Below are 23,543 nucleotides of genomic sequence, written 5' to 3'. Positions count from 1 at the left end.
CCGGTTTACATTTCCTTTATTCCTTATCTTGACAGAGTCATAGAGTTATACAGCATAGATATTTCCCATTTCCAAAAACCAAGAAGGAAATCATGTGCTTGCTAGGAATGTTCCCAATTTCAGCACCTTAGCTGCTCCCCTGTTGACCTGCTAAAGTGCAAAAGTGGTGTGGTCAGAGCCGTGCCAGCTGGCATTCAAAAATTTGAAGGTAATTCTAATAAATAGAGTTATACAGCACAGAAACAGGCACTTCGGCATATCGTGTCCGTGCTGGCCATCTAGCACCTATCTATTCTAATCCCGTTTTCCAGCACTTGGCTCGTAGCCTTGTATGCTATGGCGTTTCAAGTGCTCATCTAAATACTTCTTAAATATTGTGAGGGTTCCTGCCTCTACCACCCCTTCAGGCAGTGTGTTCCAGATTCTAACCACCCTCTGGGTGAAAAGATTTTACCTCAAATCCCCTCTAAACCTCCTGCCCCTTACCTTAAATCTATACCTCCTGTTTACTGACACCTCCGCTAAGGGAAAAGGTTTCTTCCATCTATCCTATCTATGCCCCTCATAATTTTGTATACCTCAATCAGGTCTCCCCTCAGCCTTCTCTGCTCTAAGGAAAACAACCCTAGCCTATCTCTCTCTTCATAGCTGAAATGCTCCAGCCCAGGCAACATCCTGGTGAATCTCCTCTGCACCCTCTCCAGTGCAATCACATCCTTCCTATAGTGTGGCAACCAGAACTGCACACAGTATTCCAGCTGTGGCCTAACCAGTATTTTATACAGCTCCATCATAACCTTCCTGCTTTTATAGTCTATGGCCTCGGCTAATAAAGGCAAGTATCCCATATACCTTCCTAACCACCTTATCTACCTGTGCTGCTGCCTTCAGTGATCTATGGACAAGTACACCAAGGTCCCTCTGACCCTCTGTATTTCCTAGAGTCCTACCATCCATTGTATATTCCCTTGCCTTGTTAGTCCTCCCAAAATGCATCACCTCACAATTCTCAGGATTAAATTCCATTTGCCATTTTACCAGCCCATCGATATCGTCCTATAATCTAAGGCTTTCCTCCTCACTATTTACGACACCACCAATTTTTGTGTCAGCTGCAAACGTACTGATCATGCCTCCTATATTCACGTCTAAATCATTAATGTACACTACAAACAACAAGGGTCCCAGCACCGATCCCTGCAGTACACCACTGGTCACAGGCTTCCAATCGCAAAAACAACCCTCGACCATCACCCTCTGCCTCCTGCCACTAAGCCAATTTTGGATCCAAGTTGCCAAATTGCCTTGGATCCCACGGGTGCTTACCTTCTTAACCAATCTCCCATGTGGGACCTTATCAAAAGCCTTATCAAAAGTCCATGTAAACTACATCAACTGCTTTACCTTCATCTACACATCTAGTCACCTCCTCGAACAATTCAATCAAGTTTGTTAGATATGATCTCCCCCTGTCAAAACCATGACTCAAGTCCCCTCCCTCACCTCTTTTTCCAGTATATTGATGATTGTATTGGTCCCATTTCCTGCTGTCTCCCAGAACTGGAAAACTTCATCAACTTTGCTTCCGATTTCCACCCTTCCCTCGTTTTCACATGGTCCATCTCTGACTCTTCGCTTTCCATCCTTGACTTCTCTGTCTCCATTTCTGGGCCTAGGCTAAGGACCAATATTCACTATAAACCCAGTAACTCCTACAGCTAACTTGACTACACTTCCTCACACCCCTTACCTTGTTGTAAGATCTCTATTCCATGCTCCTAGTACTCTGTTCTATACTGGTGCTTCCTTTTTCCTCAATCACTTCATTTTACCTCAACCAAGGGATCCCCTCCACCACAGCTGGCAAGGTCCTGGACCATGTCCATTCCATTTCCTGCATTTCTGCCCTCACCCTCTTGCCCCTCCTAGAACCATGATAGTGTTCCTTTTTTCCTCACATTCCACCCCACCAGCCTCTGCTTTCAACCATTTCTGCCACCTCCAGCGTGATGCCACTACCAAACACATCTTTCCCTCTCTTCCCCTTTCAGCTTTCCAAAAGGACCGTACCCCTTAAAACATCCTGATCCACTCCTCAATCACCCCCAACAGCCTTTCCACGGCATCATCCCATGCAAGGTTTCCTTCTGTGCTATGACTCTAGGTGGCACAGAGGACTGACACAGGATGAAAGAATCATGACTTCTCTCTGGATGCTGGGCACATGTAGTCACAAACCAGCTGTATGTTCAGGGAGTGGATTTCCTTAAGATTGATAAATATACCAGGCTACGGCCAGCAGGAGTGGGAGTGGAGGTATGGGGGCCAAAAAATCAGGGTGGATGCGCTCGACCAGAAACCCGACGTTGTGACATCGGTTCCATATTTTGTCAGCATTGGGAAAGCTCCAAGGTGGTACTGCCGTCACAAAGCGGGGGACAACAATTTGAATTGGTGAACAGCTGGCGAGACTGCATTTGCATTGAATTGAAGCAAAATTTATTGGGGTTTTTCAGATTTAGTCAACAGTGACTCTTCTGTACCCTTTGAAATGGCCTAGCATGCCACTCAGTTTGTCAAGGGCAATTAGGGATGGGCAAGAAATGCTGGTCATGCCAGCGACGCCTACATCCCATGAAAGAATTTAAAAAAGGACTTGCTTATACCAATATGGTGTGTGACATTTCCAGTTTATAATGAACTTGCGCATCCTGCTGGCCAGTTTGAAATCTTATTCAGCGTCTGAAAACAGGTGATGTGTGGTTGAATGTATAGACTGATATCATAGCATAAGTGAGACTTGCATTTCACTTTCAATTTTCTTATCTGCTCTCCACTCATCATACTAAGGTACAGTCCTACAGTACCTTACCCAAGTGACCACATTTTATGTGCGAGTCTAGACGACAGGCAATGCAATTATAAAATACATCATTTGAAACTATTCATATCCTGACCTATTGCCCACTTTCCAATAGGCAGCTGTGGATAGCAATTAGGGTTCATTAGGAAGCCTGGGAGATTTCCCCCTCCACACATTTCTTAGCCCTGGGGTGCTGAGGCCAATGAGAGCAATACTCTTTCTTAACACTGCATAGATCAGAAATCAAAGCAGGAACATTCCACCCCAGTATCATAATAGCTGGTAGAATGAGCTGTGATCTGTTTCTGCTTACCTGGAAGGTATCTTGACTGTCTCAAATAGTGTTGCCTTGCTGAAGATGCAGATAATCCAGAATCAACTCTCATCATGGTAGTATTTGGAATGGTTTTGTTTCCTCTGATGTTATGGTTTTGTTGTTTGTGCTCGGCTGTCCTGTAAATTATAATAGTGCAGTTGGACGCTTGTTGACATTGCACATGAAAACAATTCTGAATCTCGGAATAATAAATGCAGTATGTAAATGTAAGCAACTTCTCCATTCTTACTAGACTGAGGTATGGCCATATTTACTGGATTAATATACAGAAATCCATATCATTCAATTTAGGCTTGCTTTAGTTTGCAAACAACAGCACTAAAACTATCTCTGCCTTGTAACAATTTTGTTTTACTGATAAGTGAAAAAGTGGGTAAATTGGCTCTAAATTTTAGGAAGTTTATGCACAAAGTTGATTTAATGAGTTATTTATAGCATTATTATAAAATAATTTCAGACAGAAAGTAGACATAATTTTTGAAAATTGCCAAGTTCAATGGTGTTCTAACTGACCAGTCCTGAGAGGGAGGAAAAGGGGAGAAGATACTGATGTGCAATTCCAAAAATAGAATAAAATTTCGGAAGATGCCAAAGGAATAAAACCAGACCAGGAAGTAGTAAATATGGGAAAGTGAGGAAGTTCAGAAACATTAATACCTAGGAGGAATTGAAGTATAAAGAATGTGGGATGTTTACATTTCAACATTTGCAGACGTAGACTATGAGGTTGATGCAGAAGTTAGTATTTGGTGTGTCAGCTAAATGTGGGTGGGGGACTTGAGAAACTCAAACAGTAACAGCATGTATTATTATAATGACTTCACAATAATAAAATGTCCCAAGGCACTGCACAGCTGAAAACAGATGGCAAGCAGTGACGGGAGAGGAGATATGGGGAAAATAAAAGAGACTTGTGCCTTTCACAACTTCAGGACATTCCAAAGCACTTAACAACCAATGAATCATAGAATTGTAGAATGGTTACAGCACAGAAGGAGGCAATTTAGCATCTCGTGTCTGTGCCAACCTGTTGCAAGTGCAACTCAGCTTGCCCCACACCCCCCCCTTTTTCCCTGTGGCCCTCCAAATTTTTTCTCTTCAGATAAATTATCAAATTCTCTTTTGAAAGCCACAATTGAATCTCCCTCCAGCACACCATCAGGCAAATACATACCAGATCCTAAACACTCGCTGTGTAAAAAACCTTTTCCTCATGTTGGTCGTTTGCCATTCACCTTAAATTGGTGTCCTTTGGTCCTCGACCCTTCCGTCAATGGGAACAATTTCTCCCTATCTACGCTGTCCAGACCCCTCAGGATTTTGAACACTTCTATCAAATCTCCTCTCAACCTTCTCTTCTCTAAGGAGAACCGCCCCAATTTCTCCAATCTATCCACGTAACTGAAGTCACTCATCCCTGAAACTATTCTCGGAAATCCTTTCTGCACCCTCTTTAATTCCTTCACATCCTTCCTAAAGTGTGGTGCCCAGAATTCGACACAATACTCTAGTTGAGGCCAAACTAGTATTTTATAAAGGTTCGCCACAATTTCCTTGCTTTTGCACTCTATGCCTCTATTTATAAAGCCCAGAATCTCGTATGCCTTATTAATTGCTTTCTCAACCTTCGCTGCCACCTCCAATGATTTGTGCACATATACCCCAAGGTCCCTCTGCTTCTACACCCACTTTAGAATTGAATCCTTTATTTTATATTGCCTTTCCTTGTTCTTCCTGCCAAAGTGTATCACTTCACTCTTCTTTGCATTAAATTTCATCTGCCAGGTACCTTCCCATTCCTCCAGCCTCTGAATGTTCTCTTGAAGTCTATCACTATCCTCTTCATGAGGCTCACTGGCAGCAGCGGCGGCAGCGGACCTGGTTGGAGACTGAGCGCAATAACCAAGCAGTTAAAGTGAGGGAGGGAGAGGCAGCCAAGAGTCTCGCTGGCAGCGGCAGTGGAGCTGGGTGGAGACTAAGCGCAGTGACTGAGGATTTAAAGCAGGGGAGACATCCTCCAGCGAAATCAAAACAACAAATACAACATCTGCAAAACAGCTATAGTGACATCCCAACCAGAGAACAAAGAACAAACAACAGTACAGCACAGGAACAGGCCATTCGGCCCTCCAAGGCTGCGCCGATCATGATGCCTGTCTAAACTAAAACTTCCCGCACTTCTGGGGACCGTATCCCTCTATTCCCATCCTATTCATGCATTTGTCAAGATGCCTCTTAAACATCGCTATCTTACCTGCTTCCACCACCTCCCCCGGCAGCAAGTTCCAGGCACTCGCCAGCCCCTGTGTAAAGAACTTGCCTCGCACATCCCCTCTAAACTTCGCCCCTCGCACCTGAAACCTATGTACCCGAGTAACTGACTCTTCCACCCTGGGAAAAAGCTTCTGACTATCCACTCTGTCCATGCCGCTCATAACTTTGTAAACCTCTATCATGAAGGAGCCGATTGGTGAATAGCTGGTAAGTGTTTCTAGTTAATGGTCTGGAAAGTAAAGGCATGGCACGGCACCTCAGCCCTGTGGAATACACATCCCATGTTATCTGGGAAATCTTGGACGTGGCCTGGATAACCATATGTGCAGGAAGTGTCACCAACTAGAGCAGCTCCAGCTCCGGGTGCCAAAGCTTGAGTGGTGGCTGAAGACACTACGGTGCTTCTGCAAGGCTGGGAATTTTGCGGATAGTACGTTTCCAGAGGTGGTCACCCTGAAGCTTAAAAATGTGCAGGCAGAGAGAGAATGGTGACTGCCAGAAGCACATGGAGGACCAGGTAGGCAGGACAGGGATCCCCTTAGTTAATCTCACTCTCCAAGTTCTGAATACGGGTGAGTATGATGGTTTCTCTGGGAAGTTCAGGCAGAGCTCAGCTCCAAACGGCAGGGCTGGGGGAAGGAAGGCAGGAAGTAGAATGGAAGAGCCATAGTGGTAAGAGATTCAATACTGAGGAGAACAGACAGGCCGCAGACATGATTCCAGGAAGGTACGTTGCCTCCCTAGTGCCAGGGTCAAGGATGTCACTGAGTAGCTACCAGTTGTAATGGGTTGGATCTCCCAGACCTTTCTCAAAGTCAATGTCCTCTTTGTTCGCTTCTCCAAGCACTTTTGACCTGTACGTCCGTAGGGCGCATATAGGACCAAAAAGGTAACCTATGTGTAGGGGTGGAAGATGTTGGTATGGTTCTTAAAGAATACTTTGCATCTGTCTTCACAAAAGAGAGGGATGATGCAGATATTGTAGTTAAGGAGGAGGAGTGTGAAATATTGGATGTGATAAACATAGGGAGAGAGGAAGTATTAATGCGATTAGCATCCTTGAAAATTGATAAATCACCAGGGCCAGATGAAATGTACCCTAGGCTGTTAAAAGAAGCAAGGGAGGAAATAGCAGAAGGTCTGACATCATTTTCCAGTTTTCACCGGATACAGGTGTGGTGCTGGGAGATTGGAGAACTGCTAACGCTGTACCTCTGTTCAAAAAGGGAGCAAAAGATAGACCAAATAATTACAGGCCAGTCAGTCTAACCTCAGTAGTGGGCAAATTATTGGAATCTATTCTGAGAGACAGGATAAACTGTCACTTAAAAAGGTACAGGTTAATCAAGGATAGTCAGCATGGATTTGTTAAGGAAAGATCTTGTTTGACCAACTTGATCAAATTTTTTGAAGAAGTAACAAGGAAGATCGTTGAGGGTAGTGCAGTTGATGTGGTCTACATGGATTTTAGCAAGGCTTTTGACAAGGTTCCACATGGCAGACTGGTCAAAAGTATAAAATCCCATGGGACCCAGGGAAATGCAGCAAGAAGGATACAAAATTGGCTCAGTGGCAGGAAACAAAGGGTAATTGTTGACGACTGTTTTAGCGACTGGAGAGCTGTTTCCAGAGTCCCCTGCCTTTTGTGGGGTATATATTAATGATTTGGACATAAATGTAGGGGGCATGATCAAGAAGGTTGCAGATGACACAAAGATTGGCCGTGTGGTAGATAGCGAGGAGGATAGCTTTAGGCTGCAGGAAGATACTGATAGTCTGGTCAGATGGGCAGAAAAGTGGCAATTGGAATTCAACTTGGAGAAGTGTGAGGTGATGCATTTGGGGAGGTCAAACAAGGCAAAGGAATACATGATTAATGGGAAAATATTGAGAAGTGTAGAGGAAGTGAGAGACCTTGGAGTGAATGTCCATAGATCCCTGAAGGTAGCAGGACAGGTCGATAAGGTGGTTAAGAAGGCATATGGAATCCTTTTCTTTATTAGCTGAGGTATAGAATATAAGAGCAGGGAGGCTATGCTGGAACAATATAATTCATTGGTTAGGCCACAACTTGAGTACTGTATGCAGTTCTGGTCACCTCATTACAGAAAGGATGTAATTGCACTGGAGAGGGTGCAGAGGAGATTTACCAGGATGTTGCCAAGAATGGAAAAATGCAGCTATGAGGAAAGATTGGATAGGCTGGGGTTGTTCTCCTTGGAACAGAGATGGCTGAGGGGAGATTTGATAGAGATATGCAAAATTTTGAGGGGCCTGGACAGAGTGGAGGTGAAGGATCTATTCACCTTAGCAGAGAGGTCAATGATGAGGGGGCAAGGATTTAAAGTGACTGGTAGATTTAAGGGGAGATGAGGAAAAACCTTTTCACCCAGAGGGTAGTGGGGGTCTGGAAATCATTGCCTGAAAGGGTAGCTGAGTTAGAGACCCTTAACTCATTCAAAAGGAGTTTGGATATGTACCTCAAGTGCTGTAATCTGCAGGTCTACAGACCAAATGCTGGAAGGTGCGTTTAGAATAGGTGGATTGTTTTTCGGCTGACACAGACACGATGGGCCAAGTGGCCTCTTTCTGTGCCTCAAACTTTCTATGATGCTATGATCTTGTTGAGCTTTAACTTGTCCGCAAACCTCAAGACATTCTGAGGGGGTGGGCGAATAGTCAGAGGTCGTGGTCCATATTGGCACCAATGGAAGCTAGAAGGGAGATTGACAAGTGGAACTTCAAAGGTAGTAATCTCCGGATGAGTACAGAAATAGGAAGGTAGAACTGATGAATATGTGGAATATATGGTGCAGAAGGGACGGATTTAGATACTTGAGGCATTGGGACCACTTCGGGGGAAAGTGGGACATGTACTAGCCAGATGGGTTGCACCTCAACGGGGCCAGGGCCAGTATCCTTGCAGGGGGTTTTGCTGGTGCAGTTGGGGAGGGTTAAAATTATTTTGGTAGGGAGATGGGAACCTGAGACTAGATTTAGAAGGGAGAGAAGAAAAGTTGGAAATGCAAGGCAGGAAATTAGTAAGCGTGTTTGCAAGGCAGAGGAAACAAAGGCTACAAAATAGACAACAAGGGAGTTTGGCAGTGCTAAATGGTATACACTTCAATGCAAGGAGTCTACGGAATAAGGCAGAGGAGCTGAGAACACAGATTGACATTTGGGAATATGATAGTTTAGCTGTTACTGAGAAATGGCTGAAAAAAGGGCAGGAATGGCAGCTCAAAATTCATGGTAACAGGGTTTTCGGACAAGATAGAGAGGGGGTTAAAAAAGAGGGAGATGGCTGCAATATTGTTTATCCTTCCTAATGTTACATCCTGGTTCCCACCCCACTGCCAAGCTAGTTTAAACCCTTCCCAATAGCACGAGGAAATTGCCCTGCGAGGACATTAGTCCCAGCAATATTCAGCTACAATCCTTCCAGCGTGTAGAGGTCCTATCTCCCCTGGAACTGGTCATAATATGCCAAGAATTTAAAGCCTTCCCTCCTGCACCATCTCTTCATGCATGCATTCATCTAGTCTATCACGAAAATTGGTGGTGTTGGAAATAGTGAGGAGGAAAGCTTTAGATTACAGGACAATATAGATGGGCTGGTAAGATGGGCAGAGCAGTGGCAAATGGAATTTAATCCTGAGAAGTGTGAGGTGATGCATTTTGGGAGGATTAACAAGGCAAGGGAATATACAACGGATGGTAGGACCCTAGGAAGTACATAGGGTCAGAGGGACCTTGGTGTACTTGTCCATAGATCACTGAAGGCAGCAGCACAGGTAGATAACGTGGTTAGGAAGGCATATGGGACACTTGCCTTTACTAGCCGAGGCATAGAATATAAGAGCAGGAAGGTTATGATGGAACTGTATAAAATGCTAGTTAGGCCACAGCTGGAATAATGTGTGCAGTTCTGGTTGCCACACTATAGGAAGGATGTGATTGCACTGGAGAGGGTGCAGAGGAGATTCACCATTATGTTGCCTGGACTGGAGCATTTCAGCTATGAAGAGAGACTGGATAGGCTAGGGTTGTTTTCCTTAGAGCAGAGAAGGCTAAGGGGGGAACTGATTGAGGTATACAAAATTGTGAGGGGCATAGATAGGGTAGATAGGAAGAAACATTTTCCCTGAGCGGAGGTGTCAATAACCAGGGGGCATAGATTTAAGGTAAGGGGCAGGAGGTTTATAGAGGATTTGAGGAAAAGTTTTTTCACCCAGAGGGTGGTTGGAATCTGGAACTCACTACCTGAAGAGGCGGTAGAGGCAGGAACCCTCACAACATTTAAGAAGTATTTAGATGAGCACTTGAAATGCCATAGCATACAAGGCTACGGGCCAAGTGCTGGAAAATGGCATTAGAATAGATAGGTGCTAGATGGCCAGCACAGATACGATGGGCCGCAGTGCCTGTTTCTGTGCTGTATAACTCTGTGACTCTATCCTCCTGTTTCTATAGCGTGGCACCAGGAGCAGTGTAAGGACCTCAGTAAGACCGTTAACATTAAAATACGAGATATGAACCCCCAGATCAATTTAATGAATTACACAAGATTTCACGTTTTAAGACTTTTATTCTAAAAATTAAACTAAAGAAATCCCCATTAATTGTATAGTTTTATGTAAATAGATGATCCCTAAATTATAAAGGGAGGTATTTTCGTTATTTATTAAAACACTTGAAAACACAGTCTTCTTTGATGATGAAATCTTTGCGGTTAAAAGTCTCAAACTCCTCCCAGTTGCAATGGGTTGGATCTCCCAGACCTTTCTCAAAGTTAACGTCCTCTTCACTTACTCCTCCAAGTACTTTTGACCTGGATGTCTGTGATCTCGTTGGGCTTTTACTTCTGCGCAAACTTCAACTTTTAAAACAGGTTCAAGTCTTTGCAGCTTTTTGCTGTATCAGTATTCCCTGAGAGCAGGTGTCCCTTTTCTTTCCCTTGAGACTGCTATCACTGGTTGTCTTCCTTTCTTATGGCCTGTTCTGAAGCTGCTACCACTGGTTTCCTTTCTTACAGCCTGTCTGGCTTCAGAAAATCTGTTAAATTTATCTGGAATCAAACTGGTTTCAGCAGCACCTGGGACTTCTACTGTTCCCAGGTGTTACCAGCTGCCTGGTACATGTGCATCCTCAGAATCACTCACTCCTTCTTTACGTTCCAAAGTCTGGGAGTGTGAACCCCATTGTTTTTCCAGGTGTTATATCCCTGCAGTCTCTGTTTTTTTTAAAAAAAAGTCTTTGATCTGTGTTCTCTGTTGTCCTGGTAACCAAGATTTCTGACTTGTCCTTAAGCAGAGTAGACATGAGGTCACCTGACTTCTCAGACTCCATCTTAAACTTTTAAAAATCACAAACAATCATGTTACAACGTCCAGCGTTCATAACATCTGAGCTTACCGCCTTTGAGGTCCTGCTTGCTCGTTTTCCCCTAGCTCCCTAAAATCTGCCTGCAAGATCTCCTCTCTCTTTCTACCTATGTCGTTGCTACCAACATGGACCATTACCACTGACTGTGCATCCTGCCCCCTCAGAGCGTTCTGCAGCCGCTCAGTGATATCCACAATCCTGGCACCAGGAGGCAACATACCATCCTAGATTGGCAACTACGGCTGCAGAAAAGCCTGTCTGTTCCCCGAACTATAGAATCCCCTATCACTATTGCTTTCTCAATCTTCCTCCTGTCTGAGTATACAACTGAGCCAGACGTGGTGTCATGGACTTGGCTGTGGCTGCATTCCCCAGAGGAACCATCCCTCTCATCATTTTTCAGAACTGAATGCTGGTTGGAGAGCGAGATGCACTCAGGGGACTCCTGCACTACCTGCCTGGTCCTTCTTGTCTGCCTCGTGATCACTCATTCCCTCTCTGCCTGCACACCCTTAAGGTGTGGGGTGACTACATCCAGAAATGTGGTATCCATAAAACTCTCAGCCTTGCGGATGCCAGCTGTGATGCCAGCTGCTGCTCGAGTTGCTCCAGGTGATGACATTTCCTGCACATGTGATTGTCCAGGACACAAGAAGAATCCTGGAGTTCCCACATTGAACAGGATGTGCATTCCAAGGGACTGAGATGCCCTGCCATGCCTCTATTTATTAGACAATTAACTGACTTAACAGAAATAAACTTAAGACTTAATAAAGACTCACTGGCTACTCACCAATCAGCTGTTTCTCTTGTGCTGACCTCACTGTATTTCATCGGGAGTTAAATGTTTTACTTAACTCATATTACCTCTTTGTCTCAGATTTTAATTTATTGAAAAATTCAGAACCCTTTAGTGTTACTGTCCCTTGTTCTTTAATTTTAACTTTATCCTCCATATCTGATTATGAAATGCATTTGAAGTTGCAGACGCTGTTGTAATGTAGGAGATGCAATAGCTGATTTAAGCACAGTAAGTGATCAAGGCCATATGTGAAGGTAGGTTTTAAGAAGGCATTGAAACTAGAGACAGAAGCAGCAAATTGGAGAGGCTTAGGACCAGAGTTCTAATGCACGGGGCCAAGACAGTGGTGATGGCCAAAAGGGAAGACATGTGCACAAGGGTCAGAGTTGGAGGAGTGGAGGCTGGACAACGGTGGAAAGGAAAAAGGGTGATGACAGAGCACGAGAGTTGGAGGAACAGAGGTTCCACAAACCTCTTGGTTGGAGAAGACTGCAGAATAAGAGAGAGTGAGGAATTTCTAGGTGAGCTTGAGTTTTTCTCTTCAATGGCGGATGAGGAGCCGATGGAGGTTGACAAGACCATGAGTAACAGGGATGTGGGATGGAGGTGATGGATTTTAATTGACCTGGGGTTTACCTAGATTGGAACTCAGGAGGCCAACAAGGACAATGTTGTAAAATGAACATGTAGATGACAAAGTTGCAGTAATGGGAAGAAGAGGTAAGGGTGGAGGTTTGCAATGTTGCGGAAGTGAAAAGAGGGGATTTAAAGCTCAGCTCAGTCTCAAACAACAGCAAAAGTTGTGTGCTACAGGATTCAGTGAGCATTTTGAGGAGATGGGCTCCTGTGTAGAAAAGTCAGAGAACTCAACAATGAGTTGTTGGAACATTAGAGATTGGGGACTTCTTTGGGAAAAGTGATATAAACATGAGCACCTACTAACTAACAAAGCAAAAAGGTTTAAACACTTCATAGTATTTATCATGTGTGAGGACAGTTACTGCAATGAACAGAAAGTTGAAGAAATTAAAGAACTCTGGCTCAGTGGTAGCACTATTGTCAGAAGATTGTGATTTCATGTCCCATTCCAGAAACTGAACACATAATGTGTGCTGACACTTCAGGACAGTATTGATAGAGTGCTCCATGGGAAGAACTGTAAACACATTACAGTTGTTATGTAAACAAATGTGGTAGCCAATTTGTGCAAGTTCACTCAGGCAGCAAATGAATAAATGACCAACTGATAGTTTTCATGTTGGCCAAGAGAATAGTGTTATACAGGACAACTGGAATAACTCCTTGCTCTTCAAGTAATTCCATGAAATATTATACATCTACACAGATACACAGTATCTCAAGTTTGTCTAATCTGAAAGAAATCTGACAATGCAGTGCTCAAGATAAATAAATAATTACCTGTAAAGCACTTTGAAACATTTCTTAGAATGTATAAATGCAAGTCTAAGAGAAAATTTTAAGTATCTCCCCTCTTGTGAATAGTAAAGATCTTGCATCTACATAGCGCTCTTCACATCTTCAGGATGCCCAAAAGTGTTTCACTGCCAGTGAAGTACTTTTCATTTCATTTGTATATTCATTGTTACAATGTAGGCAAACACAGCAGCCAACTTACATACAGCAAGCCCCAAAAATAGAAATGAAATTATGACCAGATAATCTGTTTTAGTGATGTTGGTTGAGGGATAAAAATTGGAATTGTGCCTTGGGAACTTTCATGCCCACCTGAGAGGGCTTTGGTTTAACGTCTCATCCAAAAGACTCTCCCTCAGTACTGCACTGGAATGTTATGTGCTCAAGTCTCTAGAGCAGGATCAGAATGAAGATTTTAAATTTGGAGCCAGCGTAGGTCAATGCAGATGGGCGGAAGGGGCTCAATGCGGATGAGAAAGTGAATTGATCAAAAATTGAGAGGCTAAGAGTAAGGTGCACTCCTGAATTCCTGATGTGTTTCAATCACACGAAGGTCTGTATCAATAGCAACAAAACCTAAAATGTTTCCCCACAGAGGCCATGTGTTCCTTGGGTCTTTAGGAGACATGGACCAGACGATATCCTGGAATTGTCAAGAGTGAAGGCTCTGATTAATAGTTAATATTTCCACAAATGTTTGTGTGTGCGTGTCGGTGTGTCGGCTCATGCAATCAGGACATTCCAAAATGACTGCAATTATTTGGAGAACTGGAGCCTCATTACTGTCAGTCTAACAATACTGAAAAAAATCAAGTATTTTACAGAGGAGATTGATAGCATTCAAAAGGATCCAGACAAATCAAGTAGATGGACTTAGGAATGGCAAACAGTTACATTTGGGGTAGGAGAAGACCATTGTTCTATCTAGCTTAATCTCCCATACCATCAAATAAGATGGCTGCTCCAACCTCAGGAGTGCACATCCTGTGCTATGTGGCAACCCCAGGATGCTCCTCAGGTCCTGGAAAAAAATATGTGCAGGAAGTGACGTCAGTTGCAGCAGCTTGAGCTCCGAGTTGCAGAACTTGATCAGCAGCGTATCCGTGAGGACGAGAGCTTCGCGGATAGCACGTTTATAGATGTGGTCACTCCATAGCTCAAGAGTATGCAGGCACAGAGGGAATCGGTGATCACCAGACAGTCAAGAAGAAACAAGCAGGTATTACAGGAGACCCCTGAATGCATCTCACTCTCTAACAGGTATTCAGTTCTGAATACTGAGGCAAGTGATGGTTCATCTGGGGAGCGCAGTAGAGCCAAGGCCATGACACCACGGGTGGCGCACAGGGAGGGTACAAGGAATACTGGAACAGTGACAGTGATAGGAAATTCAATAGTCAGGGGAACAGACAGGCATTTCTGTGGCCAAAGACGTGAATCCAGGATGGTATGTTGCCTCCCTGGTGCCAGGGTCAAGGATGTCACTGAACGGCTGCAGAGCACTCTGAGGGGGGAGGGTGAACAGCCAGCAGTTGTGGTCCATATTGGTACCAGTGACATAGGCAGGAAGAGGGATGTGGTCCTGCAGAAGGAATTTACTGAGCTAGGTAAGAAATGAGCAAAAATGACGTCAAAAGTAGTAATCTCTGGGTTACTCCCAGTACCACGAGCAAGTGAGTATAGAAATAGGAGGATAGTGAAGATGAATGTGTGGCTGGAAAGATGGTGCAGGAGGGAGGACTTTAGATTCCTGAGACACTGGGACCAGTTCTGGAGAAGGTGGGACCTGTACAGGCTGGACAGGTTGCATCTGATCGCAGCAGGGGCAAACTTCCTCATGGAGCGATTTGCTTGTGCTATTGGGGAGGGTTTAAGCTAACTTGGCAGGGATGTGGGAACCAGGAGGAAATATCAGAGAGGAATACCAAGGTGCACAGAATACTGGGAGAGATAGATAGCACTAGAGTAGAGAATAGTAAGTTATTAGGTGGGGTCAGAGTAAGGGAGAAAGAAATAAAGTCTAAATCAGGGTTGAATGTGCATGTAAGTGAATGCACTGAGTGCTGTTAATAAGATTGGTGAGTTACAGGCGCAGATTGATATGTGGAAATATGATGTTGTGGCTATAACAAAGACCTGGCTCAAAGAAAGGCAAGACTGAGTGTTGAATATTCCTGGATACAGGTGTTCAGGAGAGCTAGGAAAGGGGAAAAAAAGGGGAGGGGTGGCAGTACTGATTAAGGAGAGCATTGCAGTGCTGGAGAAAAAGGATGTCCCAGAGGGGTTGATGACAGAATCAATTTGGCTATAGCTAAAGATCAAAAAAGGCGCAGTTACATTGCTTGGTGTTGTCTGTAGGCCACCAGGGGTGGGAAGGACATGGAGGAACAACTTTGCAAGGAAATTACAGAGGGGTGCAAAAATTGTAGGGTAGTTATAATGGGGGACTTTAATTATCCAAACATTGACTGGGATAGTAGAATTGTGAAGGGCAATGAGGGACAGGAGTTCCTAGAGTGTGTTCAGGGAAATTTTCTAAGGCAGCAAGAAAGGAGGCACTGATAGACCTAGTTCTTGGAAATGAGGTGGGCCAAGTGGATCAAGTATCAACCGCAGATCATTTAGGGGACAGTGATCATTATATCATAAGGTTTAGGCTGACTATGGAAAAGGACAAAGAACAATCCACAGTAATAATTATTAACTGAGGGAAAGCAAACTTCAGTGGATTATGAACGGAGCTGGGGAGAATAAACTGGAGTCAAACGTTGGCAGGAAAAACAGTAGCTGAACAATGAACAACCTTCAAAGAAGAGATAGTTCGGGCACAGTCAAGGTGTGTTCCCTCGAAGGGGAAAGGTAGGGTAAACAAATCCAGAGCTCACTGGATGACAAAAGAGGTAAGGATTAAGATAAAGAAGAAAAAGTGTGTTTATGACAGATGTCAAGTAATGTTCAAGTATTGAAAACCAGGCTGAATATAGAAGGTCCAGAGGGGAAGTGAAAAAGCAAATATGAGAAGCAAAGAGAGAGCATGAAAAGAGACTGGCAGCTAACATTAAAGGAAATCCCAAAGTTTTCTATAGATATATAAATAGTAAAAGGGTGGTAAAAGGGGGAGTCTGGCCGATTAGGGACCATAAAGGGGATTTACGCATAGAGGCAGAGGGCATAGCTGAGGTATTAAATGAATATTTTGCATCTGTCTTTACCAAGGAAGAAGATGCAACCCAGGCAATGGTGAAACAGGAGGTAATTCAGACACTAGAAGGGTTTAAAATTGATAAGGATAATATTAGCTGGACTGTCTGTACTTAAAGTGGATAAAGTACCAGGACCAGATGAGTTGCATCCAAGGATACTGAGGGAAGTGAGGGTGGAAATTGCAGAGGCACTGGCCTTAATTTTTCAGTCTTCCTTAGACTCAGTGGTGTGCCAGAGGGCTGGAGAATTGCAAACGTTTAACCCTTGTTCAAAAAGAATTGAAAAAAAGATAGGCTCAGCAACTACAGGCCCTTCAGTTTAACTTCAGTGGTGGGGAAACTTCCAGAAAGAATAATTAGCCAAAATTAATAGCCACATGAACACATGTGGGTTAATTAAAGAAAGCCAGCCATGGAAAATCATGTTTGACTAACTTGCTGGAGTTTTTTTGAAGAGGCAACAGGGAGAATTGATGAGGGCAATGCAGTTGATGTGGTGTACATGAACTTTCAAAAGGCATTTGATAAAGTGCCACAAAATCATGCTTGACAAGTCTACTAGAATTCTTTAAGGATGTAACTAGTAGAGTTGATGAGGGGAGCCAGTGGATGTGGATTATTTGGACTTCCAGAAGGCTTTCGACAAAGTCCTACATAAGAGATTAGCCTGTAAAATTAAAGATCATGGGATTGGGGGCAGTGTATTGCGATGGATAGAAAATTGGTTGGCGGACAGGAAACAAAGAGTAGGGATAAATGGGTCTTTTTCTAAATGGCAGGCAGTGGCTAGTGGGGTAGCGCAGGGATCGATGCTAGGACCCCAGCTATTCACAATATACATTAATAATTTAGATGAGGGAACTAAATGTAATATCTCCAAATTTGCAGATGACACAAAACTGGGTGGGAGAGTGAGTTGTGAGGAGGATGCAGAAAGGCTTCAGGGTGATTTGGACAAGTTGAGTGAGTGGGCAAATGCATGGCAGATGCAGTATAATGTGGATCAATGTGAGGCGGTAAAAAAGGCAAATAGTATGTTGGCCTTCATAGTGAGAGTATTCGAGTACAAGAGCAGGGATGTCTTGCTGCAATTATACAGGGCCTTGGTGAGGCCACACCTGGAATACTCTGTGCAGTTTTGGTCTCCTTATCTGAGGAAGGATGTTCTTGCTATAGAGGGAGTGCAGCAAAGGTTTACCAGACTGATTCCTGGGATGGCGGGACTGACGTATGAGGAGAGATTGAGTCGGTTAGGCTTATATTTGCTGGAGTTCAGAAGAGTGAGGGGTGATCTCATAGAAACCTATAAAATTCTAACAGGACTTGACAGGATAGATGCAGGAAGGATGTTCCCGATGGTGGGGGAGTCCAGGACCAAGGGTCATAGTTTCAGGACAGAGATGAGGAGAAATTTCTTCACCCAGAGAGTGGTGAGCCTGTGGAATTCGCTACCACAGAAAGCAGTTAAGGCCAAAACATTGTATGTTTTTAAAAAGGAGTTAGATATAGCTCTTAGGTTTAAAGGGATCAAAGGGTATGGGGCGAAAGCCGGAACAGGCTACTGAGTTGGATGATCAGCCACGATCATAATGAATGGAGGAGCAGGCTCAAAGGGCTGAATGACCTCCTCCTGCTCCTATTTTCTATGTTTCTATGTAACAGACCAGTGGACAAGTTATAACTCATGGAATAAAAGGAATGGTAGCAACATGGATCTGGAATTGGTTGAGTGACAGGAAACAAAGAGTAGTGGTTAATGGATATTTTTAGGGCTGGAGGAAGGTTTGTAGTGGAGTTCCCCAGTTGCGACACTTGCTTTTCCTGACATATATTAATGAGCGAGACCTTGGTGTACAGGGCACATTTTTAATGTTTGTGGATGATACGAAACATGGAAGCATTCTGAACTGTGAAGAGGATGGTGTAGAACTGCAGAAGGGCATAGACAATTTGTTGGAATGGAGGGGCAGGTGGCAGATGAAGTTCAATGCAGAGAAATGTGAAGTGATTCATTTTCGTCGGAAGATCTTGGAGAGTCAATATAGAATAAAGGGTATAATTCTAAATGGGGTGCAGGAGCAGAGGGATCTGGGTGTATAAGTGCATAAGTCATTGAAGGTAGCAGGACAGATGGAGAGCACGGTTAATAAAGAATACAGTATCCTGGGCTTTATTAATAGAGCACAAGATCAAGGAAGTTATGTTGAACTTACACAAGACACTAGTTCGGCCTCAGCTGTAGTATTGTGTCCAATTCTGGGTGCCGCACTTTAGGAAAGATGTGAGGGCATTGGAGAGAGTGCAGAAAAGATTAACGAGAATGGTTCCAGAGCTGAGGAACTTTTATGAAGATAGATTGGAGAAGTTGCGACTCTTTTCCTTAGAGAGGAGCAGGCTGAGAGCTGATTTGATTGAGGTATTCAAAATCATGAAGGGTCTAGACAGAGTAGATAGGGAGAATCTTGTGAAAGGATCGAGAATGAGAGGGCGCAGATTTAAAGTAATTGGTGAGAGAAGCAAAAGCGACATGAGGAAAAACTTTTTCATGCAGCGAGTGGTTAAGGTCTGGAATGCGCTGCCTGAAAGTGTGGTGGAGGCAGGTTCAATTGAAGCATTCAAAAGGAAATTAGACTGTTATACGAAAAGGAAAATTGTGCAGGGTTACGGGGAGAAGGTGGGGGAATGGCACTAACTGAATTACTCTTTCTTCGGAGAGCCAATGCGGACACAATGGGTGAGCTGTAACAATTCTGTGATTCTGTTTGATTCTGTGAAGATCTGGAACTAATGGCAATCCCATTTCCTGACACAAATTCATTCATTCCTTCTTTTCTTTCCAGCACATCTGCTGGTAACATGTTCTACAATTCTATTAACCACTGACTGAAAATAATTTGTCTACATTCTTCTATTTTATTTTGACACCCTTAACATTTAACAGAAAACATTTCATATCTTTGAAGCTCTTCAGTACTTCTTTTAAGTCTGTACTCATTCTCTTCTCTGAAGGCAAAGTTCTAGGGTTGATAAACTTTCCTTATAACTCATAAATGCCATATAATATGGAAGGTTTGAATAAATGGGAGTTGGCAGGGTGATTTGCTAGTGCTACTGAAGAGAGTTTAAACTAACTTGGTAGTTAATGCAAGAGAGGAACAGAGTTGCACAGAGTATTGGAAGAGACAGACAGCACGAGAGTAGGAAATAGCAAAGTACATTGGTTCAGAATGTTAGACAGTAATAGAAAAGGGAGTAGTTCTGTATTAGATGGGAGTGGAATGCAAAGGATTACAATGCATGTGTGTAAACGCACAAGTGTGGTGAATAACGTTGGTGAGCTACATGCACAAATAGCGGCATTTTCCTGTCAACTTTTGCACTCTAAATTCCGAGGTTCACATTTATAATGCAAACTTCTGATGTAAACTTGTTGTACCACTCCTACATTCTCCTCCTAGTGGAGGTACTGCAGGTACCCAAGCTCATGAACATACACTGGAAAATGCCTGGTGCACCAGGCAGCTTGCCAGAGAGCTTGTATACAATGTCACAGTACATGGAAGAGTGTAGCTCCAAATTGTCAGGGCTTTGCTCCATTCTGTCCAACATGGACTGAGTGGTGAGCTCCATCAAGATCACAATGGAACCCACCACAATGTCTGTATGGAAGCTCAGACAGTGGAAATCCTGGCTTTGTTGACACTGTTGAAAGGATCAATCCTTGATTTTATTGGTCGAGGAGAGTACAAAAGCAAGGAAGTTACATTACACCTTTATAAATCACTAGTTGGGCTTCAGCTGGAATATGATGTTCAATTCTGTGCACCACTCTTTAGGAAGGATGTCAATTTAGAAGAACTTCACTTCTGTGGAAAGACTCGAGAAGCTGGGTTGTTCTCCTTGGAGAAGAAAAGGATAGGAAGTGTTCAAAACCATGTATTGTTTTGAGAGTGTAAATGAAGAGAAATTGTTTCCCGTGGCAGTTTCCAGGGTCGGTAATCAGAGGACACAAATTTAAGGTGATTGGTAAAAGAACCAGGGGTGACATGAGAAATCTTTTTTTTCAATAGTGAGTCATTGTGATCTGGCGTGCACTAACTGAAAGGGTGGTGGAAGAAAATTTAATGGTAACATCCAAAAGAGAATTGGTTAGAAACTTGAAAGGAAAAAAAATACAGGGCTCTGGGAAAGAACAAAGGGAGTGGGACTAATTGGACACCTCTAACAAAGAATAGCTGAATGGCCTCCTTCTGCACTGCATTATTCTATGAAAGGTGGCACAGAAGACTGGCACAGGATAATGGGCACAGATCTGCATGATGCAGATGGTTTTGAACCAACAGTATGTTGAGGGAGTGGAATCCTTTCTGAATTATAAAGATGTCAGCCTGGTGATGGGGAGCATGCAAGGCAATTTGTGCAGTCAATGGCACCCTGCATTGTGGAGAGGCCTGGATGGATGCTAAATCCTGTACTTTCACAGCCTGCCTCAATCTGTTAATAGGGAGGGAAAAGCAGATGTTCCTCCTGGTGAAGAAGGTCTTGTGGCCTCCATGATACATCGGTGTAGTGCATCCTCTGAGATGTTGCTGATGCCACCTGTTGCAGCCTGATAGAGACCCATGGCATAAAAGTTGAGGGTGATGATGACTTGGATAGCCACAGGCAGTGCAGAGCTCATCTTGGTTTGAGGCTGCGGCAGGTTACATAGCTCGGTGACAGCATTCTTGATGTTTCTTACTGCTCACAGTAAAGTTGTTGTCCGAGAAGTGGTCCTGTTCAGTGCCCTCCTCCTCTATCTTCTGGCAGCTTCTGCTGGACGAGGGGGTACAGAGGTGCCTCCCTTGCTGTACCCCCTCATCTTCTAGCCCCCAAATATTTTCTAAATTATGAAAAGCTAGAAGCTATGGATAAGCAGAGAGATTTAGGAGTCCAAGTACAGAAACCACCAAAAGCTAGTGGGACAGGTAGAAAAATAATTTAAATGGTGAATTGAATCTTGGCCTTTACCTCAAAAAGCTGGAAAACAAAGAGTTGCAAGTTATGCTGCAGCTGTACACAGCTCTGGTTAAACACTTGGCCTTGGAAGGAGTACAGCGCAGATTGACCAGAATGATACCAGGACTAAAAGAGTTAAATTATGAGGACAGGTCACATAGACTAGGCTTGTATTCTCCTGAGTTTTGAAGATGAAGGGGTTTAAGATGATCAAAGGAGTTGTCAGGGTCGAACTACCTTGTAAATAGTGACCATAACATGATTTATTTGGTATTGGGTTTGGGATGGAGAAGTGAGTCCCAAACAAAGGTTTTAAATTTTAAACTTAAATAAGGCAAACTTCAAAGGGATGCAAAATGGTTGGTCACATTAAACTGGGCTGAGCTGCTAATGGGTAATTCTACAGACGAACAGTGGGAAATATTCAAAAGGTATTTGGTTCAATACAAAAGCAGCACATACCTGTAATAGGCAAAAGCTCCCACAATGATCAAAAAGATAAAAGAAAAGGCTTGCACGATGCAAGGAAAAGTGAAAAATCAGCGGACTAAGATAGCTTCAGAAAAAGGCCATTTTACCAACAGCTCTAAGCTCCACCTGAGCCTCCTCTCACCTTACTTCATCTCACCCACTCAGCATAAGTTCCTATTCTTTCCTCCCTCATGTACTTACCTAGGTTCCCCTTAAATGCATCAGTGCTTTTCGCTTCAGCCACTCCATGTGGTAGCAAATTCAACATTCTCACCATTCTCTGAGTAAAGAAGTTTAAAAAACAACAAAGAGATACAAAGAAAGAATGAGTACAAAAAGTTGCAAGAGAAAAGTTGAGAGTATCGTGGGAGAGCACTGAAGATAGAAAAACAATTTGGCAGCAGCAGAGACAAGAGCATCATGGGTGAAGATGGAAGATATAAAAATAATATGGTGGCAGCAGCAGAGACCAGAGCATCGCGAGAGAGGACTGATAATAGAAAAACAGGGGTGTGGCGGCAACAACAGAGCTCACAGCATCGAGGGGCTCAAAACTGGACCATAAATCAAGAAAAAAAAAAATCAAGAACTGATGTCACAGGACAGCAGGCAGGTGATCGGTTGGTGCAGCTTTATCTTTTCTCCTTAAGGTAGGGAGGTGTATCAAACTCAGAGCTAAGTAACTGTCACTTACAATTATTAAATTAATAAACTAGATATACTTATTTTATATACATAAAACTTCAAAAAGTCTTTAATTATTCCGTTAAGTTTACTTAGACTAATAAATAGAGGCAAGGCAGGGCACCTCAGTCCCATTTAATGCACATCCTGTTCCACATGGGAACTCCAGGACACTTCTTGTGTCCGGGACAACGAAATGTGCAGGAAGTATCAGCAGCTGGAGGAGTTCAAGCTCCGCATTTCAAAGCTTGCGCAGCAGCTAGCATCATTGCGGTGCATCCATGAGGCTGAGAGCTACATGGATACCCATACTTATGCAATGCAGGGGCAAGTGCAACAGGTGGAGTTTGCAAGTTCTCCCTGTGTCTGCGTGGGTTTTCTCTGGGTGCTCCGGTTTCCTCCCACAAGCCAAAAGATTTGCAGGTTGATAGGTAAATTGGCCATTATAAATTGCCCCTAGTATAGGTAGGTGGTAGGGAAATATAGGGACAGGTGGGGATGTGGTAGGAATATGGAATTAGTGTAGGATTAGTATTAGTGTAGGTTGATGGTTGGCACAGACTCGGTGGGCTGAAGGGCCTGTTTCAGTGCTGTATCACTAAACTAAAACTAAACTAAACTAAGGAGTTCGATCGTCTCCAAAAATGCATTGTCTTGCCACACAGTGGGCTGGATTTAAGCACTGCCATGCCTCCGCAATCTTGCGCGCGGCAGCTCAAGATAACACGCCAGTCAGGCAGCCCCTCTCCAATCACATGGTGGGGCTGGGCTCAGTGACACCGGCAACGGTATCAAAGAACAAAGAACAGTACAGCACAGGAACAGACCATTCGGCCCTCCACGCCTGCGCCGATCTTGATGCCTGCCTAAACTAAAACCTTCTGCACTTCCGGGGACCGTATCCCACTATTCCCACCCTATTCATGTATTTGTCAAGATGCCTCTTAAACGTCGCTACCGTACCTGCTTCCACCACCTCCCCCGACAGCAAGTTCCAGGCACTCACCACCCTCTGTGTAAAGAACTTGCCTCGCACATCCCCTCTAAACTTTGCCCCTCGCATCTTAAACCTATGCCCCCTAGTAACTGACT

General features: G+C 43.8%; 1 protein-coding gene across 6 annotated transcripts in view; it reads right to left on the bottom strand.

Annotated features, from left to right (window-relative positions):
• Positions 1 to 23,543, bottom strand: part of mak (male germ cell-associated kinase) — a 417,670-nt gene that overhangs the window by 71,329 nt on the left and 322,798 nt on the right. For all 6 annotated transcript variants that reach the window (XM_068058371.1, XM_068058408.1, XM_068058377.1 and 3 more), the window contains one exon: positions 3,177 to 3,316. In XM_068058371.1, coding sequence (XP_067914472.1) covers positions 3,177 to 3,316 — 140 coding nt within the window. The remainder of the gene's footprint in view (positions 1 to 3,176; positions 3,317 to 23,543) is intronic.

The sequence above is a fragment of the Heterodontus francisci genome, chromosome 2 (assembly GCF_036365525.1).
Source record: "Heterodontus francisci isolate sHetFra1 chromosome 2, sHetFra1.hap1, whole genome shotgun sequence".
NCBI classification, from domain to species: Eukaryota; Metazoa; Chordata; class Chondrichthyes; order Heterodontiformes; family Heterodontidae; genus Heterodontus; species Heterodontus francisci.
This window is presented reverse-complemented; position numbering and strand designations above follow the sequence as displayed.